The 20,792-nt window shown below is 36.7% G+C and overlaps 1 protein-coding gene across 15 annotated transcripts in view; it reads right to left on the reverse strand.

Moving 5' to 3' along the window:
• The window catches only part of SOX6 (SRY-box transcription factor 6), a 619,212-nt gene that overhangs the window by 335,830 nt on the left and 262,590 nt on the right, over positions 1-20,792 (reverse strand). For all 15 annotated transcript variants that reach the window (XM_043580746.1, XM_043580741.1, XM_043580744.1 and 12 more), the window contains one exon: positions 1,189-1,396. In XM_043580746.1, the coding sequence (XP_043436681.1) occupies positions 1,189-1,396 (208 nt within the window). The remainder of the gene's footprint in view (positions 1-1,188; positions 1,397-20,792) is intronic.

The following is a 20,792-nucleotide window of genomic DNA, read 5'->3' on the forward strand; positions in this document are numbered from 1 at the left end:
GTTTATGTAGTTTACTGTTCATAAGAGACTTCTATATTCATTATTATAGTTAATTCTCAAAATTTTTGAGTTTCCAAGTCAAGTATTAGTACCATCCCAAATTTTACATTTTGTGGCTCAGGGAGACTGAAGAATTAATGCAGGGTCACGTAATTGTTAGATTGGAGTCCATAGTCTATTGCATCATGATCCTGAGTCATCAAAAAGCATTTATATTTGTGCCATATAATCTGGTTGGTAAATTAGGTAAGCGTGTAATACATTTTAGAAACTCCTTTTGTGTTGATGTGATGGACACATCCACAAAAATTGATTTGAAACTTTTAAACTTTTAAGCCGTTAGAGGAATAAAATTAAGTTATATGAAAAATTCCCTTATATCCCCATTTCTTGATAGTGTCACAGAAGTCTAAATTTAACTTATGATGTTAGCAATAAATACAGAACCAATTAACTGCCCTACATTTCAAAGTCTAAAATCTATACATAAAGAATGAAAGGACACACATGAGTATAGCAGTCACTTAGGCTTGATTTATTCAATTTAACAATATTATGATAGGGTCTTTTTTCATTTGTTTTTTAGGACCTACATGAACCTAAGTGGACTCTTGAGAGAGTGGAGAAGGTAGATGAGATGTGGGATGCTGCAACAGATGTCATGTGTCACAGCACTTCTCCCTTGAGCATTTAGCTTTCACAATATTAGAAACCTCAATTCTCAATTCTACAACATTTGAAGGTGAAAGAATAATATTTATAAATTTGTAATATTTATAAAAATGAGAAATAAATTAGTTTTTTGTTTGTTTTTTCTTTTTAAACAGTTGGTCTTTTCATAATAAAACACTATCCATTAAAAGGAAGTGAAGGAGAGCAATGAAAAATTAAGTTGCAGCTGCAAAAGTTCCCATACTACATCTTTTTCAAGGGTAAGGCTTGCAGTTAGTTTAAAACCTTAATTTGTTATCATAAGAACCAAATAAAATGCACAAAGTTTAGAAAAATGGAGCTATCTGCTTAATACTTTCAATGGATCACAATCTGCCATCACCATGGTAACCTCTGAATAACTTTTTCCTAGCTAGTGCCAATTACGCACTGCTTTGGCCCTTGAAATCCCACTCATTTTTTAAAAGGCCTGGAATCTTTAAAAGAATAAAGCCCAACAGTTAAGTCCACACATACCCTCTTGTTCAGTCCGAGTCATTTCCTCAAGCTTCTTCTGTTTCAGTGTGTCCACCACATCGGCAAGGCTTCCTTTGCGGCGTTCTGGGGTTCCAAAAGTAACACTGGTCATTATCTCGCGGTCCCGACTCCCTTCGTCAGGCTTATGTGGTGAGGTAGAGGTATTTCGGAAGGAATATAGGGAACATAACTTATTATTCTCTGACTCCTAGAAAAACAAAATAAAATAAAACCATTAGAACATTTGTTTCTCTGCATATCGTTGGAGAAAAATCCCAAACTCAGAATGACAGCATATGAGGCTTAGATGAACAAATATTAAGCCGTCTCTGCTTTAAAAATACTAAACATGAAAGAAGCAATTATCAAAAGAACTACCCTGAAATTGCAGATTCAAACTGTTTTTTTTTTTATTAGAAACCAATCCAAGTGGTTCAAAAACTTCATTTTAAATATGGACACTTTACTTATTCTTACACCTTTCATTTAAAATAGTTTGGATTCAATAATTATTAAATATTAAGCTGGACAAAGTTTTTCTTTCCATTGGCACTTTTGTTAAATGCTCTTCCCACAGCCTAAAAATATGTACATCACAATAACATTATCCTTGAATTTAGAACCAAAAGAGAAATTAGCTTCAATATCCAATATTAATTATTCAACAGAAAACATATAAAACATCTAAATCAGTGCCACAAAGTTAGCCAACCGGAATATTTTTGTGCAGTAGGGTTTGAGCAGAATCTTTTTTTTTTTCCTAGCTACACAACTGTCAAAGTTACAAAAGCCTCATTCTATTCCTTATCTTCACCACTTGTATTTTAGCACATAGTCACACACATTTAAAAGTGGTTTACTTTTATGGTTTTTTTGTTTGGTTGGTTGTTTTTAAAAAGGCTGAGTTTGTTACAGAAATATTTGCACAAGAATTACTTCACAGTACAGAGAAGTTAGCTAACTGGTAAGAGGGTCAGATTCATCTGCAAGGAAAAAATGCAAATCTGAGACTGAAAATAATAAACACCTAAAAGTTTACAGGAAGAAAATGTTTTTATATCTCTCTAAATCAGAACTGAGTGTTGGAAACAACTATTATTTAGCCATCACCCATCAGTAACCTTACATTCACCTTATCTGTCTGAGCGTGGGTTTTCTCTTGCCCAACAAAAAACTATGTAAAGGAGCTAGTCTTTGTGATTCTCATCAGAAGCGTGGCAATTGTAATTGCTCCTATATCTCTCTCCTTTTTCACAAAGAAGCCCAGCAAGCTTTAAGAAGTAGAGGAAAAAATATGAGGCAAAAGTTACAGTAATAACTGGTACGGAAAGGGGGAGAAAAGGAAAATGGAGCGTAGAGAAGTAAGTTTCCATATAAATTAAATGAGATAACTATACTCAATAAATGCTAGGCATTTAGTATTTTTATCATTGTACAAGGTAGGAATAAAACTTATTTTCAGGGTTGTTGGGATTATTATTAAGTAACAATTACTTGCAATATGTCACTAGGCACTGACATAGGCAGTGGATAAAATCATCAATGACTTAAGTCATATAAGTCATCTTATACCAACCTTAGGAACAATGGAAAGGTGTGAATTTTACTATTTCTGGCCCTCACTTTTTAACTTTCTAAAACTTAAGGAATGATGGTCTCATGAATGGAGACCTATAGGCAATTCATCTGAGTAAAGTGGTACTAAGTCCAAACACTTATAATGAAGAGAGTACTGTTGGATAAAAGCCAATAATGCCAAGTTAGGAAAAAACAAAAAAACAAAAAACTTGACAAAGGATCTATAGTTTTGTTTTGTTTAGTTTTGCTTTTTTTTTTAACTTTTAAGTAAGTTTTATTAAGGAAAAAAAAAAGCTCAACTTATTATGTAATTTCCTAAAAACAAAACAGGTCCTAGGAAATTCAGTTTGAGGAAAGATGCCCAATGATATCTGTCGAGTCTTGCTGCATGTTACTGCAGCACAGCCTGTGGAGGAGAGATTTGAGACAGTATTTGGTCTCAAAGCAATAGTTCTCAAACTTCAATGTTTAGAATTCCCTACAAGTATGTTAAAATGCAGATTCCCTCACCTCCCTCTATACTGCCAAGAGTAGGGCCCAGGAATGTGAAGTTTGAAGAACATCCTAAGTGATTCTGATGTATAGGTCCTTTAATTCTCATTCCCTATGAAGGCAATAAAATAAATGTGCTTTGCTTTAATATTATAATATGGATATAATTACAAACATTTTTAAGGCCAATTACTTGTGAGTTTTAAAAATTACATAAAAGAGATTACTTCTCTTCTTTTGTTCTTTCTTGTGAAAACACCACTGTATAACATGACTGAACAAATGAACATCACAAAAGCCAAGCATATGGGGCCTGAGTTAGCATTAGTTCTTTCAAAGACAACTTACTATAAATTTGTTTTCTCCCAACCTCAGTGGCATCAACAAGCCTAACAGTGAAGATCATTTTTGAAATATTATTTAAGAGGATCCCAGTCCCAACATAATAAATAGAATAACATTGATTCAGATTATCTAAAGCATTTTTTTTTGGCTGGAAATGAATTAAATAGAATACAATATTATATGCAGATGACTGAAAAACCACACAGTAGTACAAAAAAAATCATCAGGCAAAGTGTGTAGAAAACATAAGCAATTTTCACAAATTAGGAATATTTAATTAAGATGTTTCCATGTCTGAAGGGATAGAAAAGTAAATATTAAAAGCAAATAAAAAAATCACACTTCCATGTGAAGTGATGGATTTTAACTAAACTTATTATGGTAATCATTTCACAATACATACATATATCAAATAATTACGTTGTACACTTTAATACAATGTTATTGTCAGTTATATCTCAATAAACTGGAAAAAAACATATTAAAATAAATATTGCTCAGATTTTTCAGAAGTTGTTATTCAAAACTGATTGCTCAGCAGTGGCAATAAAAAGATGTTAAACTTAAATAGCCTTCTCATGGTACTGTGAATATATCAAATATATACATTTCTGAGCTTTTGTGCTTCATGTTCCTTTCCTCTAGAATGGCCCACATTCTCTTTGACTATTCACTCAACCCACTCCTCAAAGCTCAGATCAAACTGCATTTCATCCTTGAAGTCCTGCCTGACTATCCTGGGCCTCACTACCCTCCTACCCCCTGAAATACACATCGAAGCACTTAATCAGAACCACACAACTTAGCATTTAATAATATACTACAATAAATTATTCATTACTATTTTGCATGTATTAGTCATATTTGCAACTAAATTTTAACACTTGAAGGATTGGGGCCATGTCTCATGTTTCTTCAATATGCCCCCAGAGCATCCAACAAAATGTTAAGTACATCACCAGCTGCTGAACTTGAAACAACTCCTCACCAAATATGTCAAGAATAATAAAAAAAATACTGGTAGGAGTAAAGATTTGTTCTAATAGTGACAGGATTGCTTATTTAAGCAAAATATTGAGAACTGAAACATTAAAAAAATAAAGGATTTATTTAATAAAAGATGACAGAGCGACACAATGGAATACCACACAGCCATTAAAAACAATATTATATACGCTGAATATAGTGTTGTTTATAGTGATGAACCATTAGGGGAAACTTGCATATCCAATTGTAGGGATCATTTGAGGGCATTATGGTTTGGTCCAGATGGTAGAATAATTTGATATTATTAAAAATCATATTTTTGCAGAAAATGTAGTGACATCGGGGAATATTCATAACGTATTGTTAGTAAAAAGCATGTTGGTGAGAAACACCAATATACATTTTTTTAGGAAAAGTTATGTACAGAAGAAAAGACACCAGAATGTCCAACAAAATGTTAACAGTCCTCTGAGTATTGGGATAATAGGTAGTTTTAATTTTCTTTTTGAAGTCATCCATATTTTGCAAATATTCTATTATAAATACTATTTTGAAAGAGAAAATAAATATTGTTGTCAAGGTTGAATACGAATACCAAAAAATGTTGTAGAAATAATTTATTTACAAATAAATATGTATTAAATGGGAAAAAAAAGGATAATTGTAGTTAGATTAGTACATAACCTCAATTTTGTTGGATGTGTGCATAAGGGTAAACATGGCTACAAAACAAACAAACAAGACACTGGGAAGATATACACCAAAACATTTATAGTGATCTCTCAATGGCAATGAGATTACTGGTAATTTTTATTTCCTTTTGCTTTATGTGTTTTCTAAGTTATCATTGATGAACACAGTTTATGTAATAAAGAAAAACAAAAATAATTTTATGAAGAGATTCTTGAAGGAAATATAAAATAGAATTTAAGAGAAAAAAATCAGTCTTCTTGAAGATATCTAGAGAGTTAGTATATTATAATTTCCCTGAATTTGAACCCAGAAAAATAATCAAGGCTCTCAAATAGTATTTTCTAATAAATTTAATTATTTAAAAAGGAATCCTTACAATCTAGATCCTTATCATTATTATCCATTGTTTCCCATTTGCCCTCAAAAGATGCACAAAATCAATCTATTTCCTCTTCTGTAAATTAGAGTTGTTCATATATCTTAAGGGAGGGATTGAATTAATAGTTCTTTTCTAGGTGACACTCCTCCAGTTTCTATACCCATTTCCCATCTGACATGATTACCAGACCCTTCATCATTCTCCTCTGATTCAATCGAGTCTCTAGATGTTGTTCTAAAAATGGGTTGCCAAGAACTGAATACCAAAGCTCCATATCTTCATTTGCAGCAAGCAGAAAAGTGACACTCAGGAGGTCATGTAGCTTCCTTCATGTCACACAGGTAGAACTGGCAGAACTAGTTTAAAATCCAAATGTAGGTTTTCTTTTTTTTTTTTTTCTGAAATTTATTGACAAATTGCTTTCCATACAACACCCAGTGCTCATCCCAAAAGGTGCCCTCCTCAATACCCATCACCCACCCTCCCCTCCCTCCCACCCCCCATCAACCCTCAGTTTGTTCTCAGTTTTTAACAGTCTCTTATGCTTTGGCTCTCTCACATTCTAACCTCTTTTTTTTTTTTCCTTCCCCTCCCCCATGGGTTCCTGTTAAGTTTCTCAGGACCCACGTAAGAGTGAAACCATATGGTATCTGTCTTTCTCTGTATGGCTTATTTCACTTAGCATCACACTCTCCAGTTCCATCCACGTTGCTACAAAAGGCCATATTTCATTTTTTCTCATTGCCACGTAATATTCCATTGTGTATATAAACCACAATTTCTTTATCCATTCATCAGTTAATGGACATTTAGGCTCTTTCCATAATTTGGCTATTGTTGAGAGTGCTGCTATGAACATTGGGGTACAAGTGGCCCTATGCACCAGTGCTCCTGTATCCCTTGGATAAATTCCTAGCAGTGCTATTGCTGGGTCATAGGGTAGGTCTATTTTTAATTTTCTGAGGAACCTCCACACTGCTTTCCAGAGCGGCTGCACCAGTTTGCATTCCCACCAACAGTGCAAGAGGGTTCCCGTTTCTCCACATCCTCTCCAGCATCTATAGTCTCCTGATTTGTTCATTTTGGCCACTCTGACTGGCGTGAGGTGATACCTGAGTGTGGTTTTGATTTGTATTTCCCTGATAAGGAGCGACGCTGAACATCTTTTCATGTGCCTGTTGGCCATCCGGATGTCTTCTTTAGAGAAGTGTCTATTCATGTTTTCTGCCCATTTCTTCACTGGGTTATTTGTTTTTCGGGTGTGGAGTTTGGTGAGCTCTTTATAGATTTTGGATACTAGCCCTTTGTCCGATATGTCATTTGCGAATATCTTTTCCCATTCCGTTGGTTGCCTTTTAGTTTTGTTGGTTGTTTCCTTTGCTGTGCAGAAGCTTTTTATCTTCATAAGGTCCCAGTAATTCACTTTTGCTTTTAATTCCCTTGCCTTTGGGGATGTGTCGAGTAAGAGATTGCTACGGCTGAGGTCAGAGAGGTCTTTTCCTGCTTTCTCCTCTAAGGTTTTGATGGTTTCCTGTCTCACATTTAGGTCCTTTATCCATTTTGAGTTTATTTTTGTGAATGGTGTGAGAAAGTGGTCTAGTTTCAACCTTCTGCATGTTGCTGTCCAGTTCTCCCAGCACCATTTGTTAAAGAGGCTGTCTTTTTTCCATTGGATGTTCTTTCCTGCTTTGTCAAAGATGAGTTGGCCATACGTTTGTGGGTCTAGTTCTGGGGTTTCTATTCTATTCCATTGGTCTATGTGTCTGTTTTGGTGCCAATACCATGCTGTCTTGATGATGACAGCTTTGTAGTAGAGGCTAAAGTCTGGGATTGTGATGCCTCCTGCTTTGGTCTTCTTCTTCAAAATTCCTTTGGCTATTCGGGGCCTTTTGTGGTTCCATATGAATTTTAGGATTGCTTGTTCTAGTTTCGAGAAGAATGCTGGTGCAATTTTGATTGGGATTGCATTGAATGTGTAGATAGCTTTGGGTAGTATTGACATTTTGACAATATTTATTTTTCCAATCCATGAGCAGGGAATGTCTTTCCATTTCTTTAAATCTTCTTCAATTTCCTTCATAAGCTTTCTATAGTTTTCAGCATACAGATCCTTTACATCTTTGGTTAGATTTATTCCTAGGTATTTTATGCTTCTTGGTGCAATTGTGAATGGGATCAGTTTCTTTATTTGTCTTTCTGTTGCTTCATTGTTAGTGTATAAGAATGCAACTGATTTCTGTACATTGATTTTGTATCCTGCAACTTTGCTGAATTCCTGTATCAGTTCTAGCAGACTTTTGGTGGAGTCTATCGGATTTTCCATGTATAATATCATGTCATCTGCAAAAAGCGAAAGCTTGACTTCATCTTTGCCAATTTTGATGCCTTTGATTTCCTTTTGTTGTCTGATTGCTGATGCTAGAACTTCCAGCACTATGTTAAACAGCAGCGGTGAGAGTGGGCATCCTTGTCGTGTTCCTGATCTCAGGGAAAAAGCTTTCAGTTTTTCCCCATTGAGGATGATGTTAGCTGTGGGCTTTTCATAAATGGCTTTTATGATCTTTAAGTATGTTCCTTCTATCCCGACTTTCTCAAGGGTTTTTATTAAGAAAGGGTGCTGGATTTTGTCGAAGGCCTTTTCTGCATCGATTGACAGGATCATATGGTTCTTCTCTCTTTTTTTGTTAATGTGATGTATCACGTTGATTGATTTGCGAATGTTGAACCAGCCCTGCATCCCAGGAATGAATCCCACTTGATCATGGTGAATAATTCTTTTTATATGCCGTTGAATTCGATTTGCTAGTATCTTATTGAGAATTTTTGCATCCATATTCATCAGGGATATTGGCCTGTAGTTCTCTTTTTTTACTGGGTCTCTGTCTGGTTTAGGAATCAAAGTAATACTGGCTTCATAGAATGAGTCTGGAAGTTTTCCTTCCCTTTCTATTTTTTGGAATAGCTTGAGAAGGATAGGTATTATCTCTGCTTTAAACGTCTGGTAGAACTCCCCTGGGAAGCCATCTGGTCCTGGACTCTTATTTGTTGGGAGATTTTTGATAACCGATTCAATTTCTTCGCTGGTTATGGGTCTGTTCAAGCTTTCTATTTCCTCCTGATTGAGTTTTGGAAGAGTGTGGGTGTTCAGGAATTTGTCCATTTCTTCCAGGTTGTCCAATTTGTTGGCATATAAGTTTTCATAGTATTCCCTGATAATTGTTTGTATCTCTGAGGGATTGGTTGTAATAATTCCATTTTCATTCATGATTTTATCTATTTGGGTCATCTCCCTTTTCTTTTTGAGAAGCCTGGCTAGAGGTTTGTCAATTTTGTTTATTTTTTCAAAAAACCAACTCTTGGTTTCGTTGATCTGCTCTACAGTTTTTTTAGTTTCTATATTGTTTATTTCTGCTCTGATCTTTATTATTTCTCTTCTTCTGCTGGGCTTAGGCTGCCTTTGCTGTTCTGCTTCTAGTTCCTTTAGGTGTGCTGTTAGATTTTGTATTTGGGATTTTTCTTGTTTCTTGAGATAGGCCTGGATTGCAATGTATTTTCCTCTCAGGACTGCCTTTGCTGCGTCCCAAAGCGTTTGGATTGTTGTATTTTCATTTTCGTTTGTTTCCATATATTTTTTAATTTCTTCTCTAATTGCCTGGTTGACCCACTCATTCGTTAGTAGGGTGTTCTTTAACCTCCATGCTTTTGGAGGTTTTCCAGACTTTTTTCTGTGGTTGATTTCAAGCTTCATAGCATTGTGGTCTGAAAGTAAGCATGGTATAATTTCAATTCTTGTAAACTTATGAAGGGCTGTTTTGTGACCCAGTATATGATCTATCTTGGAGAATGTTCCATGTGCACTCGAGAAGAAAGTATATTCTGTTGCTTTGGGATGCAGAGTTCTAAATATATCTGTCAAGTCCATCTCATCCAATGTCTCATTCAGGGCCCTTGTTTCTTTATTGACCGTGTGTCTAGATGATCTATCCATTTCTGTAAGTGGTGTATTAAAGTCCCCTGCAATTACCACATTCTTATCAATAAGGTTGCTTATGTTTATGAGTAATTGTTTTATATATTTGGGGGCTCCGGTATTCGGTGCATAGACATTTATAATTGTTAGCTCTTCCTGATGGATAGACCCTGTAACTATTATATAATGTCCTTCTTCATCTCTTGTTACAGCCTTTAATTTAAAGTCTAGTTTGTCTGATAGAAGTATGGCTACTCCAGCTTTCTTTTGGCTTCCAGTCGCATGATAAATAGTTCTCCATCCCCTCACTCTCAATCTAAAGGTGTCCTCAGGTCTAAAATGAGTCTCTTGTAGACAGCAAATAGATGGGTCTTGTTTTTTTATCCATTCTGATACCCTATGTCTTTTGGTTGGCGCATTTAATCCATTTACATTCAGTGTTATTATAGAAAGATACGGGTTTAGAGTCATTGTGATGTCTGTATGTTTTATGCTTATAGTGATGTCTCTGGGACTTTGTCTCACAGGGTCCCCCTTAGGATCTCTTGTAGGGCTGGTTTAGTGGTGACAAATTCCTTCAGTTTTTGTTTGTTTGGGAAGACCTTTATCTCTCCTTCTATTCTAAATGACAGACTTGCTGGATAAAGGATTCTTGGCTGCATATTTTTTCTGTCTAGCACCCTGAAAATCTCGTGCCAATTCTTTCTGGCCTGCCAAGTTTCAAAAGAGAGATCAGTCACGAGTCTTATAGGTCTCCCTTTATATGTGAGGGCACGTTTATCCCTTGCTGCTTTCAGAATTTTCTCTTTATCCTTGTATTTTGCCAGTTTCACTATGATATGTCGTGCAGAAGATCGATTCAAGTTACGTCTGAAGGGAGTTCTCTGTGCCTCTTGGATTTCAATGCCTTTTTCCTTCCCCAGTTCAGGGAAGTTCTCAGCTATTATTTCTTCAAGTACCCCTTCAGCACCTTTCCCTCTCTCTTCCTCCTCTGGGATACCAATTATGCGTATATTATTTCTTTTTAGTGTATCACTTAATTCTCTAATTTTCCCCTCATACTCCTGGATTTTTTTATCTCTCTTTTTCTCAGCTTCCTCTTTTTCCATAACTTTATCTTCTAGTTCACCTATTCTCTCCTCTGCCTCTTCAAGCCGAGCTGTGGTGGTTTCCATTTTGTTATGCATTTCGTTTAAAGCGTTTTTCAGCTCCTCGTGACTGTTCCTTAGTCCCTTGATCTCTGTAGCAAGAGATTCTCTGCTGTCCTGTATACTGTTTTCAAGCCCAGCGATTAATTTTATGACTATTATTCTAAATTCACTTTCTGTTATATTATTTAAATCCTTTTTGATCAGCTCATTAGCTGTTGTTATTTCCTGGAGATTCTTCTGAGGGGAGTTCTTCCGCTTGGTCATTTTGGATAGTCCCTGGCGTGGTGAGGACCTGCAGGGCACTTCCCCTGTGCTGTGGTGTATAACTGGAGTTGGTGGGCGGGGCCGCAGTCAGACCTGATGTCTGCCCCCAGCCCACCGCTGGGGCCACAGTCAGACTGGTGTGTGCCTTCTCTTCCCCTCTCCTAGGGGTGGGATTCACTGTGGGGTGGTGTGGCTCGTCTGGGCTACTTGCACCCTGCCAGGCTTGTGATGCTGGGGATCTGGCGTATTAGCTGGGGTGGGTAGGCAAGGTGCTCGGGGGCAGGAGAGGCAGGCTTAGATCGCTTCTCCTTAGGTGATCCACTTCAGGAGGGGCCCTGTGGCAGCGGGAGGGAGTCAGATCCGCTGCCGGAGGTTTGGCTCCGCCGAAGCGCAGAGTTGGGTGTTTGTGCGGAGCGAGCAAGTTCCCTGGCAGGAACCAGTTCCCTTTGGGATTTCGGCTGGGGGATGGGCGGGGGAAATGGCGCTGGCGAGCGCCTTTGTTCCCCACCAAACTGAGCTCTGTTGTCAGGGGGCTCAGCAGCTCTCCCTCCCTTTGTCCTCCAGCCTTCCCGCTTTCGGAGCAGAGCTGTTAATTTATGACCTCCCAGACGCTAAGTCGCGCTTGCTGTCGGAACACAGTCCGCCCGGCCCCTCCGCTTTTGCAAGCCAGACTCGGGGGCTCTGCTTGGCCGGCGAGCCGCCCCTCCGCCTCGGCTCCCTCCCGCCAGTCCGTGGAGCGCGCACCGCCTCGCCGCCCTTCCTACCCTCTTCCGTGGGCCTCTCGTCTGCGTTTGGCTCCGGCGACTCTATTCTGCTAATCCTCTGGCGGTTTTCTGGGTTATTTAGGCAGGTGTAGATGGAATCTAAGTGATCAGCAGGATGTGCGGTGAGCCCAGCGTCCTCCTAAGCCGCCATCTTGCCGCAACTCCAAATGTAGGTTTTCTGACTCTAAATCCAGTGCTTTTCCCATTCCACAAGGCCATAATAAAGTCACTCTCAACAGTAAAAGATGCCACAATTCCAATAACACCTACCTTCTAAATATTTTTTTTTTGTTTTTACCTTGCATTGCCAGAGAGGAACTTTACCTACTTTGAGACAGGAATTCCACTTTGTTATTAACCCTAATCTAAGAGTTACCAAGAAGTACCCTATATTAGCTATCTATTGTATAAAAATCACCCTAAGACAGGGCTTAAAACAATAATAATCATTTATTCTTTTTTTAATGGTTTCTGTGGATCAGGAATTTGGGAGCATCTCGGCTGGGTGATTCTGTCTCAAGATCTCCCATGAGGTTGCCAGTAAGTCAGTGGCTAAGGTTGGAGTCATCTCAAAGCTTCTTTATTCACAAATGGGAGCACTTCAAGAGTGTGGAGCTGGAAGCTGGGGTTTCTTGGACATCTTCCTCTATCTCTATGTGATCCCTTCATATGATCTTTCTCTCCAAGATTTTAGCTTCAGACTAGTTGGACTTGTTACATGGTAGCTCAGATTGCCAAGAGTGCATACCCCCACAAAGAGTCAGATGAAAGCTATATCACTATTTCTAACCTAGTCTGAAGAGTCATGCCATGTAACTGTCAGTGCAATCTATTCAATAGTAAGACACCAAAGCTGGCACATAGTCAAGAGGGTGGGACTTAGACTCTGCCTTTCTATGGGATGGAGTTAATATTATATCTTCAAATAGTTGCTGTAAGAAATGAATAGTATATAAAGTGCTCAGAACAATGATAACTACTCTTACTAAATTCAAACGCCCTTTGTCCAATAGTCTTGTGTTTCCATTTTTAATTCTGAAAATACAGTCATGATGACCACTGGCACCATTTTTAGGTTTTAATTTATTCTTGTTCATCTAAGTATAAAAATAAATACTACATGACATTACTCTCTTCTATATCAATGCTCAAAAAATCACAAACTAATATAAAGTCATCCCAAACAAATTCCAAGACCTGACCCCTCACAAAACCCCAGTAACCTTAACATTGGTAATTAGCTTTTTCTAGGGATACATTCTATCCCACTTAACCTAACTGCATATGGGTTATCTCCGTTCTGTCCTGGAGCAGCTACAGTACACTACTGCTCTAATTCATCTGGGTTGCCAACTGCACCTTGACCAAGAATATGAAAGGGTAGTCATAACTGCAAACAGAGGAGAACTGTAGGCTGAGGTTGCAAAAGTCAGACAAGATGTCAGGAACCGAGACAAGCAAAGACCATAGGTCAGGAATGGAATCTTGCCCTACATAATGGAGTTGAAACCTACATACAAATGGAAGTCACTGGTGCTGGGAGAAATGATTAGGAAATAGCCTCTCTATGCAGCTGCATGAATCAACTTCCCTACCTGCTGCCCAACCTAACTGTAGGGACAGAATATTACTCTCTCTTACTCTTTCCTCCACCCACTAGCAAGGCTGAATTAAATGTGTCCAGTCTTATTGCACTCCTGTTGTCATTTTGTTTTTGTTTTTGTTTTCCATTTCAGTTATACTGCCTTTCCAATTACAGCTTTATCCTCATTCTAGTCTACCTGCCCCCCCCAGATAAGATTATTGGGATACCAAATTATAGGTTTGTCCCTGATTTCTGACAGCCTCCAGTCTACAGCAAGATTCTGTTTCCTTAAACCCTACCTCAAATCATTCAAACAAAACCCAAATCCTACAAAATGTTCTTTTGAATACTTTCTTACTGAGGCATTCGATGATTCCCTGTGGTGTGTGTTCTCCCGACTGTAATGAGTAATAAAACCAATTTGTTCCATTACAGATGTGTTCTTGGTAGTCTTTGACTGAAGGAAATTAATGGGATGCAATGTCTGTAAAGAAATTAAACACAATAATAAAACCAACTAAAAGTTGGTGTACTACCAATTCAGCCATGTCAGTGATCAGTCTTCTCTGCCAGAACAGATGGCTCTACACCCCTCCTTTTGTATGCACTGCATTTTATATATGTTACGTTTCAGTTAACCATTCAAGTTACATTACACATACACATGTATTTTAATTAAGATATATATATCAAGATATATATATATATGTATATATATACACATATGTATGTATATGTGCTAGATACGTACTGCTTTTCTGATTCCCCACTTCAAACGCTCTTTTTTGATGAGCCCAAAACTACCTGACAACTGTGCGGTATAAGACATATTCTACTACAGTATTATGGGGTGACTGACAGATAAAGCTTTACCTAATCTAGGTTCCAATAACTTCTTGCTAACAAAGGAACTGTAACCTTTTTAATATGCTGAAAACTAAATTGCTAACATTTATAGGTTCTTTCTCAGAGGAAGAAGTACATTTTTCTCTAATGTGACATATTTTAAGGAAAAGCATTGGTGTAAGGAAGCTTAAATAAATGAAAATACTGAATTTGGTTCCAATTAACAGCAGGTTATTCTTGATAAAAGTATCATTAACTCTAAGAGTAAAACAAAGTTTTATTCTTTTTCTCTTTTATTAAAACTGATACTTGGGGGCACCTGGGCGGCTCAGTCTGTTAAGTGTATGACTCTTGATTTTGGCTCAGGTCATGATCTCATGGTTCATGGGTTCAGGCCTCACGATTTCAGCTCAGGTCATGATCTCATGGTTTGTGGGTTCGAGCCCCACGTTGGGCTCTGCGTTGGCAGTGCACAGCCTCCTTGGAATTCTCTGTGTCCCTTCCTCTCTCTCTGCCCCACTCTCACTCACTCATGCTGTCTTTCTCAAAATAAATAAACTTAAAAAAAACCCTGAAACTTGGTAGAATATATTAGATTTATATAGCATTCTCAAAGTTGGCACAAAACCATGCCACCTTACACTATTATTATACTGTTTAATAATAATAAATTTATTCATTATTCATCAGAATATAAATTTATTACCACTATTTACTACAGTGTCATGATTCCTCAAGTCTAATAAATAAAAGCTATTGTTTTAAAGTGTTATTTTGATTCAAAGAAAAAAATCACAATACTAAGTTTTTTTAAATGTCCTCATCACCATGATATTTAATAAATGGAAATAAAATACAGAAAAAATACTAAATTCCCCAACTTGTCAAGACAAGCACATAGAAAAGCTTTGCCTCATCTATACATATCACCCTCACATACTGAATCAAAATCTCAAGATTCAAAGGTCGTTAAAAATCCAATTGCTCAATCCCACCTAAGATTCATACCCTGTGCAGAAAAAGGTGGTACAATAGTTAAGAAAACATAGGCTCTCTGGGCCAGATTTTGCAGTTAAATCGCAATTTTTCCATCTACCTGCCATATAACACAGGTGAGTTAGTCAACCTCTCTGTGTCTTAATTTCCCCATCTATAAAATGGAAGTGATAACAGCAGTACAGAACCTATCTCATAGCATTGTTAGGAAAAACAGATGAATTAATAAAAATAAAAACTCTTAGAACAGTGCTTGTAACATTGTAAGTGTTCATTAAATGGTGATGTTGGTGGTAGTGATGTTCACTGTTACAATATCTCTTACAAGTAATTTTTTTGGCCTCTCCTTAAACACCTCCATACCTCCCAAAGCAGTCCATTCCATCTGTGCAGGGTTGCCAAACATTCCTATTAGTAAGAATATTAACAAAAGAATATTATGGAGTATTATTATATTAATGTTAATAAAATATTAATAATATTTCAACCTTTCTTATATCCCATGTAAACATTCAGAACGACAACATTTTAAAACACACAGCTATTATACTACCTTTATATCTTCTCTTTTTCTAGGCAAAACATCTCTGATTTCTTCCTCATAAGACATGGTTCAGCCATCCTGATCATTCTCCCTTGAATGTGTTCTAATTTGTTTCTCCCGCTCTTAAATAGTAGTGCCCTGAACTGAATGTACTCAATATTCTAAACAACAGAGAATTAAGGCACACTACCACTGCCTTAGAGACATCATACTTTAAACATCTAATGTCATGGGACAGGCAGCCCCAGAGATGAGAATATTTTATGATTTTTTTTGGTAATGGAACAGTAAGAAGATCTTTCAGGCACATGGGACAACATTCTATCAAGGTTCAGCTATTAGCTGATTTGTGTGCCTACCAACTCCAGACAGTTACTTTCATCTGGCAATTCATTAGTATTCAAACTACCATATGACACTCAACTTAAACAACACTACCAGGCTAGGTTGAGTTGGCTAAGACAGTTTCAACTTTGAAGCCCAGAAAGTTAAAAGCCGCAAGAGACTTGGTGATTACAGCTCAAATCTTTCATTTTTGAGATGAGGAAATTGAAGTCCAAAGATATAAAGTGACTTCTGTAAGGTCACACAGCAAATTAGTGACAGAGATAAATAAGGCGATGTCTTTTCCTCTAAGTTATGTTTCCTCTAAATAATCTCAAGGAAAACATTTCCACTAAATCAAGAATTTTTGTTTCTTTGCTTGCTTTTTACAATCTGAGGCTTTAGGGAATAAGGGGTGTGATTATGCAGAAGTTAGAGAAGTATAATTGGACAAGTTTTAACAGAGCAAGTTTCTTTGCATGGAGAGTCTCAAACAATTCCACAGAGCTTTTCTTATGAGATAAATACTTACTCTAGTGTCAAGTCTATTATCTTCATGGTGTCCTTTTCTGCAGTTGTTTTTCTCTTTCTTCCCCATTAAAGAGATACCAGTGCACTTATGAAAATAACTGTATTTTTTATATAGAGTCACCAAAGCAGCTAGTACGCTTTAAATGAACCAAAGGCTATGGTAGATACCTAAATTATATGTACATCACTGGATCCAGGTATCAGTAAGATCACCAGGAACCCATTTAGCTATCACCCAAATGAGGAATAATGAAGAGCCCTTTGAAACAGTGGACAAACCCAGACACCAGAATTTTGAAGCTGAAGCAAAGGAGGTGAAGTAAAAAACCTTCCTAACCTATACTCCAAACAGGCAAATAGCCTTAAAAATAGGAGAATTGGGGCACCAGGGACCTCTTGTATGACACTGGCTCAGAATTAACAGGGAAAAGAAGGGCTTGTAGTATGACACAAGTAATCTGTTGAAATGCCATTTAATCCAGCTTCTGGGAAACCTCCCCATAATTCAAGACAGAAACCTGGGCCATTGTAAGGGAAAGGGATCTGCAATCATTCAAGGGTATCAGAGTAGCTTCAGAAAAAATGAGATATTAAAACTTTGAGGAAAAAAGGTAAGGTAGTTGGGACTCACTAGGGAAAGGGTAGTAATTAAGCCCCCCCGGAAACAAATATCAGTATAATAATTACCTATGTCTTGGTTGTCTATCTGAAAATGATGAGACTGGGGTCACATAAAAAATAGTTCAGCATATGCCCTTTATATCTCACAATTCTTAATATTAAAAAGGACCAGATCCCAATCAAGTCCTGTTAAATCCGTTTGTTACCTAACAGAGATCCTGCTCTATTGACAGTGAAGTCCTCCCATGGCCTCGTTTGTCCAGAGATGAACAACTAGAGAACAAACTTCTGCCTCTGTCATACACACTGAGACCTCACAACTGCTCTGGGGATTCCAACACCTCCTCTCTTCACTGGATCTTGTCCAGTGAGGGTCCCAATTTAGAGAATTATACCACAAAAGCCTTCAAATTTCATACATGTAAAGGATTAACAAGAAACTCTTGGTAACCCAGAAATTTTAAAATCACCTCTCCAGTTCTCTGATTTAAGCTTTTAACACACAGAACAAGTACAAAGAGACTAAAAATGATACCTCAGAGACTGTGTTGCTAATAAAACATCTATTCTATCTATCTGTATTTACATTTCCAGGAAAAGGGAAAGTAGGTACAAAAATGTCACCAATTTACCAGAAAGCAGTAAGTAGAGGTCTAATTCTGTCTTCAGATGCCCTCAATGTCTGGAAGCCTTACATTGCTATACCTGGGTGCAGCACACAACCTGGAATTGATGGCTCACCTACAGTCTTAGAACCCAGGCTCTTTCTCGAGGGGCAGCCAGTAGGGAACATAGGCATGAATTTACATTTTTTTCTCTAATTTCCAAATACTCAAAAAACTCAGATTCAGGTCATTCCTTGCTTTATTGTGTGCATCCTCATGGATCCAAGGACAATAGTCAAAAGGACAGCAAAACTCTATTCTTACTCACAATTTCAGAAAGCTAAAAAAAAACTATAATCAACCCCTATACAAGATATGCCAGTATAAGAACAAAAAAAAAAAAAAAATAAGAGAGGTATGTTTGGTAGAAGCACACCGGGAACAAAATAATTTCAAAAACTGAAGGCCACATATTAACTCTGAATTCAGGAGCAAACTTTTCTCAATTTGTTTATGGCTTACATTAGCTTAATCTTAGCTAACCCAGTCCTTCTGTAAAAAAGCTACTAAGTCACCACTAGAGCTAAACAAAAAATTCCTAAATAACAGTAATTGCCAAAAAAAAAAAATGTTCATTTTGTGTGTTTCAAGGTAAATGAATCTCTTCTATTATGCCACCATAATCTATTTATGCTTAAATGAGGGCACATTTCTTCCCAGAAGTTTGGTGAACTTGAGAATATTGTATTCTAGGTACTCTCAGTACACCAGCAGTGAAAACAAATCAGAGTTAAATTATAATGAAAGCAAAAGTTTACAAAATAGTTCCCAATCATTTTATTAAATAAGGTTTCCCATTTTCTGGGATGGTAATGAAATATAAAGAAGATAAATGAAATGTATAAATATTCATTTCTAATTTTTACCTGATTGTAAAATTTTATTATCAAAGGTTTATAATTTATACTTTGGATTTGAGAATGTGGTTTACACAGAGATATATTATTGAACTCAATTTGCATCACCTAGAAAAATAATGCCTAGAGGTCATGAGAATGCAGTAATACCAAAATAATACTTAAAAGGTTAATAATATAAAAAAATAAGTGTCATCACATTGAAAGGTATATTAACAAAAGCAATAATGGCTTGAAGTTGTTCTTCTTTTAAAAGGTTACATTTTTCTTGGAAAGCAAGGAAAACTTCTTATTGCAGAGGACAATCAAACAGTGGGATAATTTGCATATCAAGATAATTAAGGCACATTCATTAGCAGTGTTCAAGAAAGATTGGGTATGTTCATGTAAGGAACAGAGTAGGCTCTTTCCTGCTTAATGCAGGTGGTTTGACTCAATAATCAAAGAGAGCCCTTTCAATCTCATCTCCAAATGATTCATTATGGTAAAGTTGCCTTTATGGAAAGCAACCCTATCCAAATTAGTGTGAGAAGGTAGAACAGGAGGAGTGAAAATACAATCCCAGCTTCCTCCTTCCAAAGCAAAATGCTCCCTATCACAAGTACTACCATCTTATTCAAACTGATATAGAAGGACCTGAAGATTCATATCTCATTCTAATCATGAAAAGTTCAAATTAGTCATGGAAAAGACTGCATGCTGTATAATATATACATTGCTCTCTACAACACGTTGCTTAGAAGCCTTATAGGAATGCACAGATTTCATTATTCCCGTTATCATACTGCATTATAGTGATGTATCCCAATCATCACTAGGCAAGAAGGAATTCTGTACAAGAAAGTGTACATTAATCAGAACCACTTATATAGACTGTGGAGTTCTGCTTTAATCAGAAAATTACTGGTGTCCTGAGATCAGCTTCCATTGATTAATACTGATCAATTTGATAAAAAGTCTATCCAAAAAAAAAAAAAAGATAGTCTACTGTATTCAAATGTCATTTGGATCCATCGAGAAAATAAAGCTATCTAGACCAGGCCTGGCTCAATCAGGTTGATTTGCTACACCAGATCATCCTAGATTTTCTATTAATAATCAAGTCTTATTTTAAACAATTATTGAAAAGTGCCCTTTCCTAAGTGCTTGAAATGCTAAAGAACCCAAACTATACTTTGGTCATGAAGGAATATTTGCATATGTATAGTCAACAGGAAAAAAACAAACCACAGGAGCAGCCTTGGCATCACAATGACGTGTACACTAGCAGCATATTGGTGAAAGAAATGAAAACAAAATATTTTTGAGGCATAAAGATATCACATAAAAATGAAGCAAATTAGGGGAATATTGGTTGAATCCCAGAAAAGATAATTCTTATGAACATGAAGGAATGCTGTAAACTGTAAGTGAATGCTAGTAACGGAGTTTGTTAAGAGATTCACGTTATAGTCAGTGCTCTGCAAACTCCAGCCACTGGCTCTTATACAGCCTAAAAGATTAAAATAAAAATAAACATGGCATATCTTGTCTCCTTGAAAACATTTTGTATACACAATTTTATTACACTGAGGAAAAAAAAAATACCAGGGCCTGATATTCCTTGAACTGTCAAAATACAAAAGAAATGAAAAAAAGTCTTTGCACAGATGTAGCAAAGTACTGGATTTTTATATTTTGGCAGGTGCTCAATATGCAGCCCACATAATCACATGTTAATGACTGGAGTGTGTTAATCAGCATGCATACCTGATTCCTTCTTGCCCAAGGGGGAAAAAAGCCAACTATACCAGAGCATGTTAATGTTTCTACTTTTGATAAAGATTTTGATAATATGCTAGGTAAGAAAACTTTTCCAAAAAGTGTATTTAAAGATGTATTATATCATTAAGTTAATAATAAAATAATTCCAGTTTCCATAAACATCAAGATATTTTCAAGTAGCATACCAGTAATCATTTTGTTTAATGTAAAGAACCCAGATTTGGGAAAGATCTTTTTTTAAAGATCTA

Source organism: Prionailurus bengalensis, chromosome D1 (assembly GCF_016509475.1).
Source record: "Prionailurus bengalensis isolate Pbe53 chromosome D1, Fcat_Pben_1.1_paternal_pri, whole genome shotgun sequence".
Lineage (NCBI taxonomy): Eukaryota > Metazoa > Chordata > Mammalia > Carnivora > Felidae > Prionailurus > Prionailurus bengalensis.